Source organism: Seriola lalandi, unplaced genomic scaffold, assembly GCF_002814215.2.
Source record: "Seriola lalandi dorsalis isolate HSWRI2012SDOR001 ecotype SW California unplaced genomic scaffold, Sedor1 jcf7180002054570, whole genome shotgun sequence".
NCBI lineage: Eukaryota > Metazoa > Chordata > Actinopteri > Carangiformes > Carangidae > Seriola > Seriola lalandi.
Window position 1 is genome coordinate 3,537,346 of NW_019525123.1, and position 23,677 is coordinate 3,561,022.

The 23,677-nt window shown below is 38.4% G+C and overlaps 4 protein-coding genes across 11 annotated transcripts in view; 1 reads left to right on the forward strand and 3 right to left on the reverse strand.

Annotated features, from left to right (window-relative positions):
* Positions 1 to 7,141, forward strand: part of tpk1 (thiamin pyrophosphokinase 1) — a 70,686-nt gene extending 63,545 nt beyond the window's left edge. For all 4 annotated transcript variants that reach the window (XM_023416947.2, XM_023416948.2, XM_087176823.1 and 1 more), the window contains exon 9: positions 6,308 to 7,141. In XM_023416947.2, coding sequence (XP_023272715.1) covers positions 6,308 to 6,453 — 146 coding nt within the window. In that variant the 3' untranslated portion in view covers positions 6,454 to 7,141. The remainder of the gene's footprint in view (positions 1 to 6,307) is intronic.
* Positions 7,142 to 7,212: 71 nt separating this feature from the next.
* On the reverse strand, positions 7,213 to 8,915 carry sec61g (SEC61 translocon subunit gamma). Of its 3 annotated transcripts, none has more exons than XM_023416951.2 (4): positions 8,792 to 8,915; positions 8,320 to 8,423; positions 8,017 to 8,119; positions 7,213 to 7,385 (listed from the first exon to the last, which is right to left on the reverse strand). In XM_023416951.2, the coding sequence occupies exons 2-4, from the start codon at positions 8,411 to 8,413 to the stop codon at positions 7,376 to 7,378; spliced, it is 207 nt and encodes a 68-aa protein (XP_023272719.1). In that variant the 5' UTR covers positions 8,414 to 8,423; positions 8,792 to 8,915; the 3' UTR covers positions 7,213 to 7,375. The 3 variants fall into 3 exon arrangements, with proteins under 3 accessions (XP_023272719.1, XP_087032950.1, XP_087032951.1); XM_087176824.1 differs by having other exon boundaries at positions 8,782 to 8,870; XM_087176825.1 differs by lacking the exon at positions 7,213 to 7,385 and having other exon boundaries at positions 8,013 to 8,119.
* Positions 8,916 to 10,345: 1,430 nt separating this feature from the next.
* LOC111662929 (retinol dehydrogenase 12) lies at positions 10,346 to 18,892 on the reverse strand. Of its 3 annotated transcripts, none has more exons than XM_087176826.1 (7): positions 18,819 to 18,892; positions 17,857 to 17,972; positions 15,263 to 15,418; positions 14,961 to 15,065; positions 12,658 to 12,867; positions 11,644 to 11,836; positions 10,346 to 11,449 (listed from the first exon to the last, which is right to left on the reverse strand). In XM_087176826.1, the coding sequence occupies exons 1-7, from the start codon at positions 18,875 to 18,877 to the stop codon at positions 11,347 to 11,349; spliced, it is 942 nt and encodes a 313-aa protein (XP_087032952.1). In that variant the 5' UTR covers positions 18,878 to 18,892; the 3' UTR covers positions 10,346 to 11,346. The 3 variants fall into 3 exon arrangements, with proteins under 3 accessions (XP_087032952.1, XP_023272733.1, XP_023272734.1); XM_023416965.2 differs by lacking the exon at positions 18,819 to 18,892 and adding an exon at positions 18,694 to 18,779; XM_023416966.2 differs by lacking the exon at positions 18,819 to 18,892 and adding an exon at positions 18,694 to 18,772 and having other exon boundaries at positions 17,857 to 17,969.
* A 362-nt stretch (positions 18,893 to 19,254) lies between these two features.
* On the reverse strand, positions 19,255 to 23,042 carry LOC111662928 (retinol dehydrogenase 12). The gene is made up of 7 exons (XM_023416964.2): positions 22,515 to 23,042; positions 21,949 to 22,064; positions 21,399 to 21,554; positions 21,175 to 21,279; positions 20,635 to 20,844; positions 19,936 to 20,128; positions 19,255 to 19,649 (listed from the first exon to the last, which is right to left on the reverse strand). Exons 1-7 carry the CDS (start codon positions 22,526 to 22,528, stop codon positions 19,547 to 19,549), a joined length of 897 nt encoding a protein of 298 aa, XP_023272732.1. The 5' UTR covers positions 22,529 to 23,042; the 3' UTR covers positions 19,255 to 19,546.
* Between the last annotated feature and the right edge of the window lie 635 nt (positions 23,043 to 23,677).

Below are 23,677 nucleotides of genomic sequence, written 5' to 3' on the forward strand. Positions count from 1 at the left end.
AAAAATATATATATATATATATATATATATATATGAAAAAAGTATATTCCCCAAGGTTGTTTGGTGGATCTAAAGATGAACTGTCTATTAATGGCATGGGAATTAATGACGTGTAGTATTATTCTCAATGTGGTGAGAGAACTGCAGTTTAGAATGTGAAACACATTCGCACCTTAACCTCATTTGAATCATTTGGACATCTCAGTCTTGAACAAACATGATTAATAGAAAATGATTTTCCCTCTCTAACTGTGAAGCGCGATGAAATTTGATAGCACGCTGGTCTAAAGGCGTGGAGGATCCACCGCCTGAGTTCAGTTTCCTTCTCAGTGACAAATCGTGTTAAAAGGGGCCACGTGTTCCTTGCCACACACACTCGGCCATAATAGGAAACGAAAATATTTTTTTTTTCTTGTGTTGGAGTACCTGGGATCACAGTGACTTAACTCAATGTTATTTTAAAGGTGTGATGTGTCACATTTTCCTGTCAATCAAAAAATGTAATGCTTCATTACAAATCATCAGCAGAATTAGCATGCATAATCTGAATCATTAATGATAAGAAGGGTTGCTTTTTCTTGCCTTGATGCAGATGAGCATCTTCCTATCAGTGATTTAATATCGGTAACTACAATTTCCAAGTCAGAATGATGATAGCAGTGGAATGAGTGTAATCTGCACAGACAAGCCATTTCTAGCAGGTGCTACATGTACAGAAAAGTGAAATAAAGATTCATAGATCGGTATCGTCATTGAAAAACAAATAAACTGGGAAATAAGATCTTTTTTTATACATTAACATAAATGGAAGATTTAGATCAGTTACCTTGACTGTGGCCCTGTTTTTGATTACAGTGTGTGATAGATAATTTTACACCAATGTTTGTGTGTTTAAAAATGCTTGATGCAGCACCACTAACATGACTTCTGAGAGCTTGTTTGCAAAGAAATATGGGGAGGCAAAAGTGGAGCAGCAACAGTCCTCTCTCCCTTTCAAAAATGGCCCGTAACACCCATAATTCCCCTCTCTACCTGTCCACTGCAGTGTGAGAGTCTGCAAGTCTCTCCTCTCCTCTCCCACCCTCTCTCCTGGGTAATTTGTTGTGTAAATACGGTCCACTTACAGCTGACGGGCCCTTTCAGCTGTGGCGCTGGAAATGCAATTACAGGCAGCAAACATCTCCATTGTTATCACTGGAGGGTGCGATGCTCATTTCGGTCCCCTCTGCAATGGGGGCCGGTATTGATCGGTATCAGCTTTGAGGAGGGGATTACTAATGAAGCCATCTGAAAGCCTTTTGTGCTCAGTAAAGAGTTTGAACGGGCGTGTGTGTCTGTGAGTGTGTGTGCATGTTTGTAAATGGATGTGTCCATGAGAGACAGATGGAGATAATCTGTGTTAGTAAATGTAGGTGTCACTCGACCATTCCTGTTGAGCATGCCTCCTAACGCTTTTATTATAGGGCTCTGCTGCCTCTGGTGGCAGTTCTTATTACACCAGCTATCAATTTTCACCCCTGAATATATCTGTTTTCCTCTTTGGTTGTAATAAGATCATATTGTACTGAGGGATAAATCCCATGATATTTCTTATAGCAATGATATAAACAGTTATGGAAGGTTTATTCGGCCTGCAGAGGAACCTAATGTGTGTGGAAATTGGTGTCTTCTAAGAAAATAGTTTTAGCTGTATACTATTTTGTTTTGTTTTGTTATAGTGTTAACTAACATTAGTGAATAATTGGGATATTCCATTGACCTACTGTACTCCTGCTGTATTGTTAGCCTATTCCAGCCTTTACACAAAGACCTTAAAGCCCCTGAAAACTTAGAACTCAAATGTTATAATTGAATATTAATGAATAAATGAGCAAGTTATGGTTTAAAAACATTGTTATTTATTATTAATTAACAGTGTAACACTCAAAAACTTAATCTGCTTAATCATGTAGCTGAGGTTTGATCAGATTTGATTAAACATGAAAACATGTTCAACAAGAAAACAACCCCACCACTGTTATCACATTTTGATTGAAATATTGGTACATTTTGATTGGTGCACATATACACGATATCACCTTTTTCTCACACCACTGAATCGGAACTCTGTTATGTGCAATAACTAAAATGGACAATCGTATGTCATAGGATCACATTGCTCACAATAAGAGGCTGATTAAGAAATCAGATTTTCAGGGCCTTTGAAATTAACATTGCATTTTTATTAGAATCCACACAGAAGTCCTTTACAATTTTCCTGTGAGGACTTTTTGATCCTCCCAAAGAGACAAATAAAAGTGTGCATGCTCACTCACGCGTCTCACAAAACGCCTTAACCTCTCTCTAGCTCAGGCGACCCTTGTGGCTCTGCTGGTATGAACTTAGTTGGAACACATTACCCTGCAGAGAAAAACCTTCAGGCCTGCACTTTCACACAGTCAGACATTATTCTCATACGGCCATGGCATGGTGACTGTGGCTCTGTGTTCACTCGATTATTAAGTACCTTAACTTCACATACAACTTGTTTTTCTCCCTGTTCCTAGTCAAGCTGGTCTAAAATCATACTTACTCTGCAGTCTTTGAAGCAGAACAGGTTTTTTTTTTTTTTTTTGCCCGTTTGATGTACGTGCAGGCGCCTGTGGACAAATGATTCGCTTCATTCTATCTTACTTTGTTCCTTTTGTGTTCATTTCCGCCTTTGCAGAATAATATCTTACACCAATAACATTTTTGCATATTCATAATATTCTTATTTTCTAATGTTCTTCATGTTTGCCTCTTTTAGAGGATGTTGAAACAATGCAATTATCAGGTGTTGGTTTGGGTTAATAGTGTGCAAGATATTGTGTGATGTTTGAGGCATAGCATTTGCTAAAAAAGGTGGTATGATTAATTGGTCTTTTTATTCTTCTCAAGAGAATAGCATTTGTATTACTTTGAAATTACCTACGTATAGAAAGAAGCTGTATGTCTAAAGGAATGTGCTTTATTCTCTGATCGGCACACTGAAAACTTATAACACCAGACCTGGAATTCATAGGTCTGGTGCAGTAGATTACATTTTTATTTCATCAAAATTTACAAAGCCCACAGACAAAACTTGGATATTTTGTACTAATGATCCACCAAAGTTGCCTTAGCACCCACTTCTCTGAGATTGAAGGAAAATTGTCCCTTTAAATATCCCCCTTGTTTGCAGCTTCATGATTAACTTTGATGTTTGATAAATGAATGCTTTTGAGATCTGACTCACATTTTCTGAAAGCTGACTCTATTGTGTGTGTATCTGTAGGAAAAAAAAAAAGATAACTCAAAATGTTTTTTGTCTTGCAGCTGAAATCTTTATTTTTATATCAATCTTTTTTGCTAAAATGTGGTGGAAAATTAAAACTGAAGCTGCTCATTCTGCTCCCCAAATACGTTTATATGGTTTGTCCTGTCCTGGCGGTCTTTGTCACTTTATTAAATAGTATTTGCATTCACGTTGCCCGGCCAGTCAAGATTTTAACAACATAGCAACAGCAGTCAAATGAAGCAACTTCACGAGTGCGACACTAAATGTTATCTGTTATCTTTGATGATGTAGAATGGGTGAAAAGTTACACATGGGTGCCTTTTAAGGTCATTCATCCAGGAGCAATATATTCAGAAGAACAGATGGCAATGCTGTTTCTGCAAATGATAATAGAACTAAACAAGTAGAAACAAAACCTCACCTGATCGTCCGTGCTCCAGCTGTGGTTTGTGCCACTCAGAGCACTAATCCTTCAACTCACTTTCAAACACTGCTCATGGCCCACTACTACCAAGCAGGCAAACCAGATAATTAGAGCAAGATAGCTAAAAAACTAAGAAAAATTCCATGCTCAGAGACAGAGTTCTTAAGAGACTACAAAAAAAACCTACATTGTCTTGGTTTATGAAAGTGCTGAGACATGAACAGGTGAAAGCCTTCTCAAAAAACCTGTTTGAATCAAGGTCTAAAGTCACACCAGAACTTTTTGGGCTTTTTCCATGAAGTATTACACACATTATGGAAACTGAACTGTAGGGTTAGAAATTAATTAAGGAGAAATATTTTACTCTTTAATTAGCTGCAAATGGTAATAACAGTGACAGATAATAGTGGATGAATAACAGAAAGCCCCAGGTGTAAATCTCCTGAGGTGAGTCTGCCCTTTTCACATTAGACACGATCCAACAGCTCCACTCTCAGGGTGCTTGTCAGCTCAGCTTGTTCAGACCAAATGTTGCGTGAAGAAATGTAACTGTTAATGGGAAGAAGTGACACACAAATTCATATTTCTGCCATTTGGGCCCATTGAAGCACAGTCAATGGTTTGTTATTTTCCATAAAGATGAATTGTTTTGCATGACTAAATTCCTCACAAAAACTTCTATGTACTATACACTCACCAACCATTTGAGTATTTCTGAAATTGCTGATCTCCTGAGATTTCCATGCACAAGTCTCTAGAGTTTTATCAGAATGGTGCCAAACAAAAAAACATCCGGTGAGCGGCAGCTCTGCAGACAGAAACACGAGGTTGATGAGAGAGATCAGAGGAGAACGTTGCCTGGTTGGAGCTGACAGAATGTTCTACGGTAACTCAGATAACCACTCTTAAAAACTGTGGTGAGTCACTACATCTGAAGCCAATAGAACACCTCTGGGATGTGGTAGAACGGGAGATTCTCAGCAAGAGTGTGCAGCAGACAAATTGCAGAAATTATGTGATTCAGTCATGTCAACATGGTTCAGGATCTCTAAGGAATGTTTCCAACATCATGGAAACATCATCCAAGAATTGAGACTGTTTTGAGAGAAAAGGGAGGCCCCGAGACCAAGTATTAATATGGTGTTCCTAATAAAGTGCTCAGTGGGTGTATTTACTGTATATGAGAGTTGCAGCCAATAATAATATATGAAGTCATTCAGAGTTTTATGTTCACCAGTTTGAATCTTATCAAAATTAATAATACTCTCAACAACATGGTTATTAAACTAAATGTTTGGCCCCTTGACTTGTTCTTAACACTCACACATACACACTGATAGAATATGATGTCCCTCACTCCAGATAGTACTGAGTTTCCTGGTTTGACCACTTGAGGTCAGTGTTGGCCAAGTGTCCTTTCAGGCCGTATGGTTCAGTTCAATCAGTTCACGCTCAGTTCAACGTTTGGAACATCTGTTATAATCAGCCTATAATAAGTAACTGACACTGGATGATCTGTTCCCACCACTTGTTTTTGCATTTTGAATTCGTTAAACTGAGAGTGAACTGATTATGTCTTCTGGTGTGGAGACAGCATGAAAAGTACACAAAGAGAAAGTTACATATGGAAGTGGAGCAAATATTTCACCCATTTACAATCTTTAAAGCATTAGGACAGTCTTGAATGTGAAAATATCCAGGGCTAGAAATGCCAGCTGTAGGGATAAATAGTAGTGGAAAAATTGAATCTAAAATTGTATCTGATCTGAATTCTTTATTCAAAACTTTCCTTTTCTAAAGGTCATCGCTTTGAAGAGTTCTTCCTGATTCACTGTACTATATTTGTCATTATATAATTAGGGTTGAAGTAGCCATAACTATACCAAACAAAGAGCCTTATGTGACTTGTAAGTGGTTACCTTTCCTTTGTCAGCTGAAGGATTTCTTAGCTCTTCAGTAACCACAAAGTACTGTAGGAGCATGCTCAATGGCCTTCGCATAATAGCCTTTGTGAAAGTGTGTGGTTTTGGCTGTGAAGCCTGTGTGTCCCTCAGACCGCCTCATTAGGTGGAAATGTCTGAGTTAAGACACAAAGCGAGGTCATGTGGACCACCTCACCCCAGTTACACAGGCTCTCCAAGGCTTTCATACAGCTGCATTACAAATAGCCAAACAGTTATTAAGAAAAATATAGACTATCACCAGCCTTATTTTTTAAAGTACAGATGAATTTGATCACATTTCATGACAATAGCATTGGTATCACTTGGTGCAAACTAAATAACCAGTTTCCACAAGTATAAAAAAAACAAACATAATAAATCAATTAATATATAATCTGTAAAAGTAAGAATGACATCCAATCATTTTTAATGTGCCTTCCATGACCCAGTGAAGAAAAGTAAATTGCAACACTGTGCTTTTTCGGCAGAAAGCATGCCAGCTCAGGTCTTTGTGAAGCCCTCATTCATACTCACTGTAATCTATTTCTGTGTACTGAATAATTTAACTTGACTAACAGTATCACTCACTAGACCCTCATCACTGCTGCATTTAACTACATTTAATCTGTCTTCTCTGTCCAGATAACCAGGTCCTGCAGTTTGGGAAGCTGGTGAGCACCTCCAACACCTATGAGCATGTAGACCCCGGTAAACCCAAGAAGCCTGTAACTGTGATCACAGACCAGCCACTTCTCTGGAGCATGGGCATTCGTAAGAATAGGGGATAAAGCAGAAAAGATTCTTCTTCTCAGTTAATATTTCTCTAATCGCACATGGAATGAAACTTTTTCTGCAGATGAGCTAAAGCAAAATCACTAGTTTTGTTTTAGTTTGGTTTGTGTAGCATGTAGTCAAAAATGAAGGAGCTTGATGCACTCTTACATGTGACAAAAATCTCACTTTTTTTTTATTATTGTATTGTGTGATATCATGATCAACTTGACTTGGTCAACATGGAACACAGGAAAATTCAAAACTGGCCAAAAGAACTGACTACTAGTTTTAGTTTTTATATCATAGTGGCCATCCTTGTCAATAGTGTGTCTATTTATACTGTATTCTTATAACATGCCTTGTGTTTCTTCACTGTACAGGTATTGGCTCAAAATGAACTCCTGCTTATGAATATGCACTTTGTGACCAGAATCCAAGCCTTAACCATGCTAACATCTGGTTCCTTTCATTGAAAAAAAACAAACTTTATAGTTAGGACTGAAATAACATTTCAGAGAATTACAGTCAAGAGGCATCACCGTACCCATATTACAATTTCCTTTTGAAAATGATTCATGTATCTGCTCTGCATTACAGCCAACAGTATGTGCCTTTGACATCCTCCTGTTCAACTGTCACCTTGTTATTTGCAATATCTGTTAAGTGTTATGGAACATCCAATAAAAAGTATCTGCACCTTTGGATGAGTTAATTATTGTTGTATACAATCTAATGATAGCAAGGATATCTGCATAGACAGGACAAATCAATCATTGGGTTTCCATTTGTTTTATTTACACAGCGAAATATAAATGTTGTGCACAGAATGTAAAAATGCGATCCCTTCAGACCCAGTCACACCAGCCCAATAGCACTTAATAGCATCGTCTCCCGTCCCAAGGTTTTGAAGTTTGAGTTTTTTTTCTTGACCAGGATTTAACCACCACTAGAAGAAAAACAAGGAAAGCAGTGTTAATAACTTTAGAAACCTAAATGTATCCATATTTTACACTGTAATAATCAGTTGAGCAGCAAACTCAACTTAAGAATGCCACTCCTAATAACGCAATGAATGTGTCCATCAGTACCACTTGCAAAGATTCTAAATTCAGGGCTCAATGACTTGGATGAAAAGGGGATCTTAATAATATGAGAGCTTCTTGCAGCCCTGACAAAGACATGGTATTTAAAATCCAAATACATTGAATAAACTTGTCATGCTGTACCACAGATGAAACAGTGGATGAACAGTGAGTGGATGGACAGTTAAAATCAGTTGATCGGGAAAGTAGGGTCATTATCATAATCTGTCTCTCTCTCTCTCTGTGTGTACAGTCATCACGGATAACAGTGAGACAGTGGGTCTAGATAGCACTTTCCTGGACAGAACAAGGATACAAACAATACCAAAGCAAGACAAAACAGTTTCTCTTGGTACACCTCTTCACTGTTCCTCTTAGATTTATCACTGACAATAATTCACTGTAAAATAGTTTGAATTAAAAAATAAATAATAATAATATATATACATATATAAATAATGATGTATGATACAAGTTACAATGTAAATTACTTACACAATGATATTGTTGATGGGAATGTGAATGAGCTTAACAAAGAAGCCGATGAAACCCATGATGGCAAACCCAATAGCTGTGGCCATTGCTATCTTCTGGAATTCTGAAGGGGGGACAGGAATAATCAAGGTTAAACTACAATAAAATACAGATGATTTTATTAAAGTGAGTTACTCAACATGCTCTTTAGATACGAAATGTATTAGGCGAGCAGCTCTGGCTTGAAAATTAGTATTTTAAACTGAAGATTTGAAACCGTTTCCGGCACAACAAAGACTGAGGCAAATAAAGTATAAACGGTACCTTTTCTGTCGGGTTTTGTGCATCTTTTTACGAGCCTGATGGAGTCTTTGACGAATTGCCGGCTGGGCTCAACAAACTGCATCACCTGATCCATGGTGTTTAGGCTGCAGACAGACGTTCCAAAAGACAAAGTCAGTGTTAAAGCTTGGACTGCTTTCGGTGCTGACGTTGACTTCAGCAGCCGGAGCCTTTCGTGACTCCCACAACGTTATGATGGATAATAAACCGTACATCTTTGGCTTTCCCATTAAACGTTAACTAATTGTCAAATATACGTCTTCATCATTGAAAAAAACTTATCTTAAGTCAGTTATAATAATTAGTCAACTCTTCCTTGCTAGCTATCGCAAGAAAAGCTCGACGTAAGGTTAGATGGAAATCCAACAAATACAAGTCAAAGGTCTCACATCAGTTAATTTATTAGACTATTGTGAAAATACAATAATATTTAAGGGAAGAGACCTTAGCTTACCTGTTTCCGAGGTCGTGTTTGATGAGAAGACAGTCAGAGCAGTGAAGGCCACGTAGCTTTCAGGCAGCTTGTTAGTGAAGAAGAGCTGACGTAGACTTTAAACGCGCATGCGTATGAGTCGCTATTTCTTTTTTTATTTGAGCTTGAATTATTGTCCACACTGCCACCTACAGGCCAGGAGGTTTACATACAGATACGGTCTGTTAGCTCTCATTACAGCAATAGACCATTTTCACAGCAGGACATTTTGACTTGTCATAGCAGGAAAACCTCAGATGTTACTAATAATATTAACTATGGCTCTGTTCTTCTCAAGTGTCCCAGTACACCATGACAGTGTGACAGTGAGTAACATGCACAATACCAGGACCTGGAAAACAAAGTAGGGAAATGAAACCCAGTCATCATTATTCTCATCATTTACATATGTGCTTTTCCCATTGTAACACATCAAAATGTCCTCTGTGAAAAAGGCATTTAGTACCATGGGTTACCCAAATTTTCCTAATGATTTCCATTTTTATTCCAACTCTTTAATTTGACTTCAAATGATAGAAAGCACTGAGGTCCTAAATCATTTTTAAGACTTAAAAGATTACTGACTCACATTACCTGAATATATAATTCCACTCATTTTCTTTCCCCACACATTATTTTCTCTACCAAATGTAAACAGCTTTATTAATATATTTTTCTCTATTGTAAAAATATCCTGACTCACTCTCTTTTTTTATTAACAAACTGTAATTTCAATTTAGTGAAGGAAGAAGAGACGTTTTGCTGTAAGTTTATTATAATAAAGTGAGAACTTTTAAAACAGCATTTTAAAATAAGACTTCCTTTCTGGAAACGGGACAGCTGACTGATGGGATATTATTATTTGGTGAGTGTGATTATGCACCTTTCACAATACACACATTCCTTAGAGGGAGCATTAGGCCTCTCCTGCAGCCACTCTCTTGCTCATGCCACATTCCTTTAGTCTTAAATACTCCCTCATGTGATTTAGATTAAGATACGGTTTCTTAATATAATTCTTGTATTTTCTCTTGATCTTTGTTCTCTTAATATACTTATTCTATAGTTTGACTAGCACTACTCTTAGATTAGTAGTCATTTCCAGCTAAAGAAGTCCATGTGCTGCAGTCCAGAGTATTTTATACACTGTTACACTGTAAATCCATTATTGGGGCAAAAATTAATTAGAAGAGTAAATAATACCAAACAGCACTACGCTATAAGCAGCAGGATTTCAACATTACTTTTTACATATGTCACTAGTGACAATGAAGTGACTGTGGAGTAAGTCACATCAAAATTCAGTCATCTGTTTGGGTGGCACTGGCTAAAACTTTAAGACCCTCAATTCCACGTTATTAATAGACAAAGCTTACCTAATCTCTCCAGTGTCACATGTTACTGCATCTGAAAAGGTCAACCAATCAGTTTGGAAAATGTCAGCATTACCTACATACAATCAGATCTCTTGCTGGAAGCAGGAACTTTTACATCGAAGTCCCAAGCAGACAAACAAACAGGCAGAACTTTGCAGTATTTTCCAGTCTAACGGATTTAATTTTTACATTAATGGTGCCACATTAACACATTCCCAATGTCAGACACTCTGCTGAAGCCTCAACATGTTGACACATCACAACCACATTATGATTACAACCATATGTAATTGTATTGTGGTTCATTTATTACCTATTAACAGAAAAGGCATCTGAAACTGCTTATTGTAAAATACAAGGCAATTCAATGAGACAGTTCAATGAAGAAAATAATTTGAGATAAAGTTTTAGAGAATAATAAAAGTACATTCTGATACATTAAGTGTTAAAAAAGAAGAACAGGAATCACTTCATATTGTCATCTAAGTGCTTTAAATGTAAACCACAGATAGAGTATCTCATTCAAATGTTACTTTGAAAAATGACTTTTGAAGGCTGTTTAGTTTAGAGTCAAATTGTTCTCCTCAGTGCCAAAAACCTTCACTCTGCCACACTTGACATTGCGAACTGAACGTTTTTAAGGGACACGTAGGGTCATCAAAAGCAAGATCATGCTGACTAATGTATTTTTATAAGCTAATACATTTACTAGAACTACATCTACACTACTGTTACAAAACCAACGAAACAAAGAATAACCACATAAGTTAGTAAAAGCACAGTAATAAGGGTTCAAACAGTTCAAAATTATTTCTTCAACATTTTTCAAATTCTATCAAAAGTACAGAAAATTATTTGACTGTCAGTGAATGTGAACAAACTGTTTTATACAGGGGCCATGCAATCTTTTTTAATAAATGCAATTTGAATGAACATAAGATTCTTTATGACATTTATAAAACAAAGGAGCTCTTGGTAGTGATTCTGTGGTTTTTGGACTGTATTGTACATTGAGACATAAAATAAGTCATAAAATATATCGTTTTCACAACAGTAACAGAAACATCAATGCCTCTATAAAAGTGCTAACAGTGCTGTTTGAAAGATGATATTTATACATAGCACACAATGCCCTTCACTGCACACCTAATTTCCCACTATTTATTGCCAGGTGATGCCAAGCATATTGCAGCTGATTTCCCACAGTTTCTGGGCCAGGTCATCATCAGAAGCAGTCCTTGAGCACCTTGCAGGGGCACAGTCACTGAACACACACAGGGACAGAGAATTGTCATTACATACTGTGTTACACAAGAATAAAAATTGTTAACCCTCAACTACATTCAAAGTAGTTTACCCTTTTGTTAGTCAGCAGGTAGAAATAGTGGGCAGCATGAAGCCAGCACTCTGAAAGCTCTTGTATAGGCAATTGAAAGTTGGCTGAAATACTATGTGTACCTGAAGTACCCTCCACTCTGGCTCTCCAAGCCCGGCTCCACAGCACAGAAAATAGTGGTCTGTGCTCCCTCCACTGTTGTTTTGGTGAAAATCCTGAAAATCTTCACCGCCACCTGAATACACTGGTGCTGGTGCCTCCACAGGTCAGACTGCACCACCCCCGGGTGCAGAGAGAATACGCTCACCCCTGTGCCTGCAACATATGTACAGACACCTACACAGTCACCTACACACATACTGTATGTCAACACATTCAAGCAAGTATGACCCGCTTATTTATATGTGCATATTCTGATGTTATGATTTTACGTATATTTCTGTGAAAAAATGCCTCAGTAGATACAGTACCTCCATCAGTAACTGAGCATGTGCAATTGTATTCGTAAAATAAATAAAATAGCCATATTAGCCATGGTGTTTGCATTTTATTTTCATTTTGTTCTGTCCCTTTAATGCTCAATCTTCTGTTTTTCTGGACTGAGATACACTCCAGATCTAGGGAATCAACCATCAGACTGCAGGGCTTTTTTAAAAAAAAAAGTAATTTCTTTCAGTTCTTGTCCATTAAGCAAGACAAAAAAACAATGGATTGACATGGAAATGGCTCATTTCCAATCAAAATCTGATTCATATGTAAGAGATTACTTCCTCAGAATAGAGAAGAAAAGACAATCAAATGAAGATGAACACTTATGCAAGCTATCCAGTGTGCAAGTAATGGTAGGTTTGGACTTTCTTACGTCAGTCTGTTCTTATGTAAAACTGAATACAATGCTTTTTTTTTTTCTTCACATTTCCCACCTGCTGTTAAAAAATTCTCCCACTGGAACTTAGCCATCAAGCCTCCAAACCCAAACATCAAGACTTTCTTAAGTCTCTCAGCAAGACACTTTTACATGTAAACATGCACACGTTAACATACTTGTGCTAATATCATGTCTACAACATAGAGTTTTGGATTAAATTTAAAGTTCTGTGATTTATGCATTAATGACATGATAACTTGTAACTCACCTTGTAACCGTTTGGCTAGTGAGCGTGCAAACAGGACATTAGCCAGTTTGCTCTGTCCGTAGGCCTTCATCGTATCATAACTCCTCTCACTGTTGATGTCATCAAGTCGAAGCCCAGTCCAGGTGTGGGCCACTGATGCCACAACAACAATACGGGCTGGAGCTGAACGTTTGATGAGGTCCAGCAGCAGGTAAGTCAAGAGGACGTGACCTGAGGAAAGTCACAAGAGACACATATTCAGGCTTTCTCATGCCACCCAAACAAATGTCACACTCTGTGATCAATGTATACACATCAGAAGGTCTGAAAATCCAACCTGGAATATGTCTGGATATGGATAATACAGAATATGGAATATGATTGGCTGATTCAGCTCCTCAAGAAAAACTATTATTGTACATTTACTGTAATGAGAAGTCGTGCAAAGAGGAAAGGAGTGGCACACTTGTTTGTCAGATGACACACACATTGCCAAATACATATTCTGTTGGTATTCTATCCACTCAAATTTGGGGGAAAACATGTGCTAGTGTGTTATACTCAAGCAGTAACCTCCAAGGTTGAAAAATGAACCCAACATAGAAGTACCAAAACCTGCAGTTCCTTGAATGGCCACTTGAGGCTGGCCCTTACCATGTTTAAATGCCAAACTTAGCAGCGAAAATAAACATGTTTATTGCCCATATGCCCAGCTTTACATACAGTCTATGGACATATTGCCAGCCAACAACACAACAATAAGGGCACGAGCACTTTAAAGAAGGCTATGAGAAAGTTGAAACTTTTGTAAAGGTAAGACGACTATAAAACAGAGAGATATGACCAGTGACTATGCAAACCAGAGACTATCTAATGTTGTGTTTCTGTAGGAAAATATTACTATTATTGCATTGTAGGTTTTTTGTTATGCGTTGTGGTTTTGTGGTGCTGAAAGGAGAGCTCCTATAAAATGCACTGTACATACATCTTTTAAATTGCTGCAATTTTCTTTATCACAAACACTGAGGCGGCTTTTATTTTCATAGTTCTTTCACTGAAATAAATGAAGGGTCAATATTGTCTAATTTCTCCTTTGTCCCTTTCTCTTTCTGGTTCTTCCCCTGTGGTAGTCTGCCTCTCTTTCAGTAATTTGCCGAGATAACCTGATGCACTCTTGATAGTAGTGCTGAATATTTACTTTGTGTTGTACTTGTGACTCCACGTGATGCTGGGGCTACTGTTCATTATCAACATACAATAGTTCTTACTATGTTGTTGATAATACAGTCATAATCCCCACCACACACTCATACATGTGGATGGAGTGCCAACAGAGGACAGCCCATTGAAATTTCACTTCAGCTTATGAACCAAACTTGACATAAAGAACAAGACATTCTTACCTTTATTGACGCTCTGCATGGACAATGAGCAGAAGGGTTCAATCTCTTCACCTACTAGTTCTCACTAAGCATGCATTTGTTATTCATTCAGCTTCATCGTGAGCTGTATAAATGAAAATCGCCATGTATCACGAGCCAGGAAGTTAAATCAGTTATCGAACATTATTCCTCCTCGAACTGTAAATACAGTCTCACAAGTGTGGGACAATAACTATATTTCAACAAATGGAAAACCTGAAAAATATTTGCAAAGACTGATTTATGTTCAGGGTATACATTCACAGTGACATTGCCATAAAGTATCACATGTGGAAGGAAACTTCAAGATCTGGTTTGAGTTTGTGGCTTTCCTTACAATTGTTCTCTTTCTCCTGTTTTCCTGTTGACCCAACCAGAGGTTATCATTATCTAACATGCATGTGTGCATATACAGGGTGTTTGTGAATGTACAGATATATATTTATGTTCACTATGCGTGTGTTGTGTTTCTGTGTGTGTGTGTGTGTGTGTGTGTGTGTGTGTGTGTGTGTGTTGTATATATATGTATATGTGAGTGGGAGACTATGCTTGAGCACACCATGTTCTTGTGTCTGTCAGCCTGTGACAAAAATACCACAGAGGAAACGATCATTTGGAAAGAAGCCATGGTCCAATACAGGGAAAACTGACAGCTTGAAGAATACAATAACCCTGGTTCACTTCCTGGCTGATATGTTAATGAGCTTGGTTATACAAGAGTTGTACAACTTTATAAGAGCTGTAAAAAATACCTATATTACTGATAATGTTACATCATACTTTGAAATCCCTCTTTTGTTCACCCTAAATTTTATGCCTGCTTGACAGATTCCCAAAAATGTACATGGACATGACATGAAATTTCAAATCCTGGTAGAAACTGTAACTTCCAGTATGACTTACCCAAATGGTTGACCCCTAACTGCAGTTCGAAACCATCTGCAGTCTTGGAGTACGGACACATCATGACGCCTGCATTGTTTATCAGCATATTCACTTGTTTCTCCTCTGAAAAGAATATTAGTTAGTTGGTAACAAATTCACACATATCAGTGCAAAAAAGTTAATGAGCAACCCACTCTGAGCCACAGCCATGCTGTTTAGGAAACTCATCACTGTTCACTCATCACTTAAGACCATGCTAGTTTTTTTTCTTGAAAAAAAATGTGTGCAATAAGTGAAGATATCAATGGTTACTTGCCTACCTTTGATGATGAGTTCAGCAAAAGCTCTGATGGACTTGATGTCAGATAGATCCAGTTTCCTGATGACAACATTCTCATTTCCTGTGTCTTCCAAAATGACTGTCCGTGCTTCCTCTGCCCTCTCCAGGTCTCTGCATGCCATGATGATGCGTGCCCCTTAAAAACCAGTGTAATGGAGTTGGTAATGGAATGTGCATGACAACTGCTTTGACTTATTTAATTACAGTGAATGCTATACATTTTGTTGCACTAGCCATAAAGAGGGCCACGGTCACTCCTGGCTTTAAAATTTGTTCTTTCCATTCAATTAAACATTTCTCAGAAGTGGAAACTCTGAATTTCCACTAGCGACCAAGAGTAGGCTGAGTAGTTGTTTGTTTTCCTTTCCCTTTGATGCATGCTGGGTTCAGCCCCCTCATGACCCTGACTTAGAGTGAACAAGTAAATAATGCTAAAATGGATTGGTGGATATGTAGATAATTTCACAGCCATTGTGTTCTTCTTCTTTTGATTGAGGCTCTAAATATGTTCTATAAGTCAATTTTACTGCATGACAAATCACAGGACAAAGAGAATAAGTAGTCATTTTACAGTCATTACATTATACTATAAACTTGACAGTGATTTATTAAAGTAAATATTCTACACACAGGAGATTCAAATCCTTCAAAGTTCCCCAACTCAAAACTACAATAGCGTTGCTCATTTGCAGGCATACAGTTACCTACATCAATTAAGGAGGAAGTACCTAAATCTCACAGTGCACTTTTGATTATCCTCTAATGTTTTCTAAACTCTCATTCAGCATCTCATTTAGCCAACTGCTCCGCTCACATGAACACAAGACCCTCTCAGCTGTGTCATTCTCATTCGCCTCTGACGCAAATTACGATGCATTCTCCTTAATGAGCCCAGAAAGGGGCTTTGAGGACACGTACACACACACACACACACACTCTCTCGCTCTCTCTCATCCACAGCCATAAACACACACACAAGCACGCATGCATTCTCCTACACCCACCAGGAGGACACACACATACAAAATAGCTGTTGTGCCCAGCAATTATGGAAGCACAGAGCCATTAATCAGTTGGAGTATGGTGTCTGTGTCCCATCACAGTGTCTTTGTTTCTCCCCTGCTGCTCCCATGTGGGAAAACCCAATTGTTCCCACATTTCCCTGGTAGCCAAGTTCACTCAATTAGATAAAATAGTACGCAAACAATGAGAATAGAGGGCTATAGAGAGTCAAGTTAAGGATCAAGCAGCAGATGATCACACACGGTTATGCATCCATAAATAATGTAAGAATGCAAATAAGGGCAAAATACAAATAACAACTCAAGTCAAGCTTGATCATTATCTGCATATTCAGACTCAATAATATGTAATTATGGCAGCACTCCTCATTTCACTTTTCAAACATTAACTTTTGTCGTTTGACATGGATGAGTAATATCCACACTTTGTCAAGATGGTAAATGCACCTAAGAATGAATGTTATAACCAAACAAATAAATGATTAAATGGCTGGTAGGGTGCAGTGCCCCAAGCAACTACCTTCTCTTATGAATCACTGAAAAGCTAATCATTTTGTCATCATATTATTACATAATCCTGTTTACTGAAAGGTGATACCGTAATTTAACTGAGCATTCTCCTGAAACATGAAGCACTGTGTTACATTTCCACTCCTCTAACCTGATTTATGTTTTTCTTTCACTTTATTCTGCTCAATCGTTTCAGTATATCTTCAATATATCAATATATCTGTAACTTTCTGTTTTACATTTTAGTTTAAACACAAAGATATTAAAAAAGTATGCATCCTTTGATTTACAAAATAAAAGAAAATCTCTGAACATGTGCACAGTGATTGTTTTCAAAAGAGGAGGTTGATGCCATGCTGAGCCTTTCAAGTGCAGACGAATGAACAAACTGAATCGCATATGCAGAACCAGTTTTCATATTACTCATTGTGTGTGTGTGTGTGTGTGTGTGTGTGTGTGTGTGTGTGTGTGTGTGTGTGTCTTTGTCAGTCTGCGTGCCTGTGAGTATGTGCACTGCTGGGTGCACCCTCCCATCTCTCTTTGTTGCCTGTCTGGCTCTGCAGTGGAGCAGACCCTCACAATGCTCCCTCTGTCCCCTTGATGCCTCATCTGTCTTCCATCGCTGCCATTTGTCTTTCTCACGGATTTGTAAAGTGTTAAGCAAAATGCTCTTTTTAGTTGACAGAGCTGCAAATTTCTTCCCTGTCTGCCTTTAGTCTTGGAATATGTTAAGTATACTGTGGGTATAATAGCACTTGATACAGCCTGATATTCCTGAGAATGACATTGAATAAGCTAACAAGTAAGCAGGATTAAACCTGATTCTATGGTGGAGGTCTGAAGACAGAGGGCACAGTTAAAGATCACGCTTCGTAGCTTTAAACCACCCAAGCATTAGGGGTTCTTAAATCAATTGAAGAGTGTGGAATGTGTAAGTCACAGTTTCAAAGTTTGTTAAAAGACAAACAGACAGACAGACAGACAGACAGACAGACAGACAGACACACAAACACACAGCTGGACAGACAAACCAGAACAGTACCTCTTCTCGCCAGGTCCCTGGCCGTCTCTTTGCCTATACCAGTGTTGGCTCCGGTGATGATGACTGTTTTTCCATCAAGCCTCTCCTGAGATGACCAGCGGTTACAGCACACACTACTGAACATCAGACACAACAATTAAAGCACAGAAAAACATGTGAATCACAGAGAACATATAGCAAGTAGTATTTCCATTCATAATAAGTATTTTGTAAAAGTTTCAGTCCCTGCTGTCAGTAATCTGTTTCATTCAAGAACGTGATCCTTTGTGGAATTTTCCACTAAAGTTTAGAAATGTGGAATTCTGCTGAGGGAAAAAAATCAAACATGCCAAATATGATCCATCAGTTGAATTGACAGAGTGATTACAGTGAATCTTTAACAAAAAAATACATTTTGTGACATTTCAGCCTCAGTATACCCTGTCTATATATATAAATATATATATATATATATATATATATATACAGTAGATGATCATTGTATTTATATTCCCTGATTGTGTTTGATTATGATATGAAAATCTCAGGCTACTTTCTTGCAAGAATGGAAGAAAATCTTCATTTCAAACTCACTGTAACAGATTCACATGAGCAAAAAGAACAGCCAGAGTGGTTAATTTATCTATTTCTAAATAACTTTACATGACAAATGATTTATAGACGAACAAAGTTGGTCTGAATCCACGCAAAATGCATTTTTTTTCCCACAGGTATCTTCTGACAGATTTGGTGGCACGGTGGAGCGTAATCCCCTTTATATGTCTCACATTCCTGTTATAACTAAAGCCAGCCACCTAACCCTCTGCCGTTTATACCGGTTGTTTTTTTCTCTCCTACCTGCAGTGCATTCTTCCTGGAGACCAAAAAAAAAATCCACCTCAGGACTTCAGCAAGAACTGACCGAAATACCTCCTCCAGTCTTCTCAATCAAGGGATGTCGTGTTTGCTTTCTCTCTCCCCGCCCCGCCGCGTTTGTCATCACAATATCACTGCAGGACCAATCAGGAGCGAGCTGACGCATAATTGATTCACAAGTTACAGGCTGGGGAACAGAAGGATCTCCTGCCGCCTCCTGCTGTCTGAGAAGATCAACTTATATAGACTCGACACAGGAGAGTTTTTTCTTTCCCCACAGGGCGTCAGATATAATGTGCAAATATAAAAACAGAGCCCACAGACAAATGCTTTAACTTTTAGCTACTGGAAAAGAAGGGTCTATTACCAGCAGCAGTAGTAGGCTAATGGTTAAGTAAGCTGTAATATAATCACCATGCTTCTAATGATAATATTGCAAAATTGCGGTTCTCCCCAGACAAATTTGACAACCGTGCCTGTCCCAGTCATGAGAATTTCCCAAATTACCTGTGCACTTGAATCAATGAAAGAAAAGAAAAGCCGTTTGGAACATCAGTGATATTTTTTTATTAGCAGTAGCTATGATCATTTTCTTCTCCAACCCTTCTTCATGCCAGCCTTCATGACCCTTGAGTTTTACCACTCAAACTCTTTTATAATGAGCAGGTTTAGCCCATTCTGGTTTCCTGCTTGTCTACTTACACACACTTTGCCTGTCACACACACGTCACATTTTCAGCATTCAGTAAATCAAGCTTCACCATATTTGTTGTATTGAGGTTATCGCTGTGCTCATAAATATTGATTTATAGTGTGCGGGGAGATGTCTGGTAGTTTATCTCCAGCGGATGCCCAGCAGGTGGCAGCTCACAGCCCACAACTTCAAGGCAGTGCCTTCATCCTGACCTGCCCTGCAGCTCTGTGCACTGGCGCAGTCCCTGACAGGAAAGGAAAAACTGAGTTATTAACTCCTTTGGCATTTATCATTTAATTCTCTTCAAGTTTTAAAACAGCCTGTTTCTCTTTATATAATCCTCTTCTATTGTGATTGGTATGGAATTAATGAGGTAAATGAATGATGAATGATGGTCTACATGGATTTACCTTGACAGTGAATGTCAAATGATGCTGCCTAATATCTGTTATTTCACAGGCGGCTTGTTAAGTAGCATGGTTTCAATTGATCTACGTATTGCTGTGACTTCAATAGCATTTCAAACTGACTTGTAGTATCCTCCATTGAGCAGCTGGTGCTCAGGAGTGACGGTGCAGTAGAGAGTGGTGTAGGCTCCTTCTGCTGGCGTCCTCATCAGCGAGCTGAATAAGTTGGCTACATCCACGAGAGGGCGCCTTATGTGCCGGGTTATTTCAGTGTTCACCACTCCAGGGTCCACCGCGTAAGCTGTCACACCTAGGACTGGAGGGAAAGGGGTGGATGTAGGAACAGGGCTCATTTTAAAATGGGTTAATGTTGATGCCAGTTTCTCAAAACACACACGCTTTTCTGTCCAACTACATTATTTTGGTCAGTCTGGAATAAAGAAAGTATAACAGTAGTCAAACACAAATTACACGATGTAGGCACGTACAGTGAAATATATCAGCTCAATTCCAGAATCCATGATACAATAACTCTAATCATTTATTTATCTCTATAGATTTCTTTAGATTGGTAATGAGACTGAAAGAGTGTGGCAGGTTAAGTGATGATTAATTCTTCAAAATTACTGTGTTTTCTACAAACATGTTTCTCCATGCTCTGTTTCTTGCCCAGAGCGATTGTGGTTGAAGCATGAGACTCTCACACTGGCAAGAGATGCAGATCCATTTTTTATGCACAGCGAAAGAGACAGAGAGGCACAGAAAGAGACATAAAGACAAACATACATAATCCTCTCTTTCTGTCACATACACATTCCCTACCCTCAGTCCTCTTGGCCAGCTCTCTGGTGAACAGGACGTTGGCCAGCTTGCTCTGTGCGTAGGCCCTGACAGGGTGATAGTTTTTCTCACCACTCAGGTCATCAAACTGGATCTTGCCCAGAGCATGAGCTGCCGATGACAGGTTGATAACCCGGGATGGGGCTGAGTGCTTCAGCAAGTCCAGAAGCAGGAAGGTCAGGAAGAAATGACCTACAGGGAGAAAGTGGGTGGAAGTAGAGCGAAAGACAAGTAAAACAAATAAAGACTGGGAAGAAATAGATTTATAAGCAACTTTAAAAGAAGTACACAAAGGCTTTATTGACTCAACTGTGATGAGAACAGACACCAAAATGAACGGGTGGATCATTTGTTCTATTGATGCATGTTAAAGCTTCATTTCCAGAGTGAAAAGTAGTGAGGAACCACTGATAGGGGCATATAAAGATTTCAGTACATTTTTCAATAAGAGGCCCCCATAATTCCTTGTGACATCCCTGCCTTTAACTTAATACAAGGACAAGCAATATTTTCATCTCCTACCCAAGTGATTGACTCCAAACTGCATCTCATATCCATCCACTGTCGTAGCATAAGGGCAAATAGCCACACCTGCATTGTTGATCAGGTAGTGAAGAGCCTTTTCAGCTGGAAAACATAATATTTGTTACACACATCACAGTCCAATTACAGTAAACATTTTACACTGTATTCTGGAGTTTACGTGTGTGTGTGTGTGTGTGTGTGTGTGTGTGTGTGTCACCCACTGTTGTAGATATTCTCAGCGAACAAGCAGATTGATTTGGTGTCAGCCAGATCCAGTTGCCTGGCGACTACCTTGGCTCCCTTCACCTCCCTCAAGATGTCACGAGCAGCTTGTTCTCCTCTTGCCATGCTTCTGCACGCCAAAATCACCCTCGCACCTACAGAGATTAATATCTCTCAGTGATGAGTGTGTTTGCATGTACATGCACGTTGAAATCTGATCAAGGTAAGGCGATGCTGCGCTTACTTTTAAACATTTATCTTTGTCTAAGTGTTTATCTCTCGGCCCATATGGCACAACTGTCTGCTCTCATATGTTTTTAGCTGTCTTTTATTAATACCATTACTGATCTCATTACACTCAACAGTTTAATACTTGAGCCACCTCTTTATATTTGTTATTCTTGTATGAGCTTGTTAGGCTTAAAATGTTTTCCACACAGGTACTCTGAGTCACACACACACAAAAAAGAATATTTCAGTAATACTAAGAGTTTAAGTCATCATGGTACTCATTATTCTGTCTTTGAATGTGCTGCTCTGTTTGCTTGCCTCTGCTGGCCAGGTCTTTAGCTGTCTCTTTTCCAATTCCAGTGTTAGCCCCAGTTACTATAGCCGTCTTTCCCTCCAGACACACGTCTGAAGACCAATTCGGGACAAACAGAGACCTGAGGAACGAGATATGAAGGTATAAATGATTCAGTACTAAAGTACTATAGTGGATCTTGACACTAAACATGAGGGTGGACAGTCCATTTTTACTGTCACCAGAATGAAACAGAACTTTATAAAAGGAGTGAAGAGAATAAAAACCCTTGTTTATGTGCCATGTTTGTTTAACCTTACAGTATTACAATGTTTACTTGACATTTCAGTGTCTGTCTTAACTGACTTGAAAAAACAATATCCACCCATCTTATACTCAAGCTGAAATTGCGAATTGTGAATTCTATTTGGCTTACATCTGGTATCTGGTCCTGAAATAACATATATGACTGCATTGCATATTACTGCGTTAAGCAATGCATTACTAAAAAAAAAACATTTTTTAAGAGAGACAATTCTACTTTTATCTCATCTTTTTTTCTGGTGATGATATCCTTTGAGAAGTTTCTTACCTGATTGCTTGCATTTCTGTAGTTGTTGATATAAAATTTCAATATCCCTCCTGAACTTTCAAGACTCTGATGCTGTCGCAAGACTCAAGTCCAGAGAAATGAAACTGAGGACAAAAATGAGAGCGAGAGGGAGAGAAAGAATCACAGCTTTATTTGCCCATTAAATGGTTTAGAGTGCAGTGGGAAGTCATCATTAGATATAAACCCCCTTCTGTTGATAGCGTGTCATGTACTAATCAATTATGGCAAAATGTTTCAGGGTAAGCAATCACATGACATGTGCTGCAGTGTTTCAAAAAGTCTAAGTAACAGGGAACTTTTTGTATTTACAACAAAACCGAGTTTGACGATTGACTCAGCAGACTAAACACAGCAGATTGCTCTGATGGCATTTATATTTTCCTCAGTTTTCTTCCCAAAAATGACTTTTTCAAGTATCCATGGTGTCCGTCAGCGGTATTCTGAAGTTTTACTTGAGTTAAAGTAGCAATGCAATTATAGTAAAATACTTAATTACATGTAAAAGAATTACAAATTACAAATTGTTATGTATGAATATTAAAAACACTTTCACCCCAGTGCTGAGTAACTGATGAACCTGAAAGCAGCTTTTTAAATTTGTATCTGTTGGTTCACATGTTGCTTAGTCAAATTAACTAATCTACTTTTTGATTGTTTGATCTGAGGCAATTCATCATGTTCAAAGGAAGCGCATCATGTCTTCTAAGCAAAATCATGATCTGTGAGGAAACTAGAAACTGTGTTTGCTAAATGAAAAATCACCATTTGTGAAAAGTAACCAGTCTTGGCTACAGTGGTCCTGAAATTCAAAACCTAGAGCCACAGGTGAGGCGACTGTAATTTCAGCATTTCATCGCTATGGAGTTCCTGGTGCTTTCCACAGGAAGGTCTAACTTATCACCTACCTTTGTTTGAGGCTGTTATCCTAATTACTGAACTACATGGTCACTTTACTTGATCCTACAGAGGGCCAGAGTATGAGAGCTGAACCTGGACCATCATTCAAGAATGGTTTCCTATATTTAGTAAATTTAGGACCTGCTTATGAAATGAAAAAACAGAGCCTTGTCTTTTCTTTAATAGAGATGCGTCGTCTTTTTTTTTTTTTTGTCCTAATATGCAGTTACCACTTGGGGAGGGGG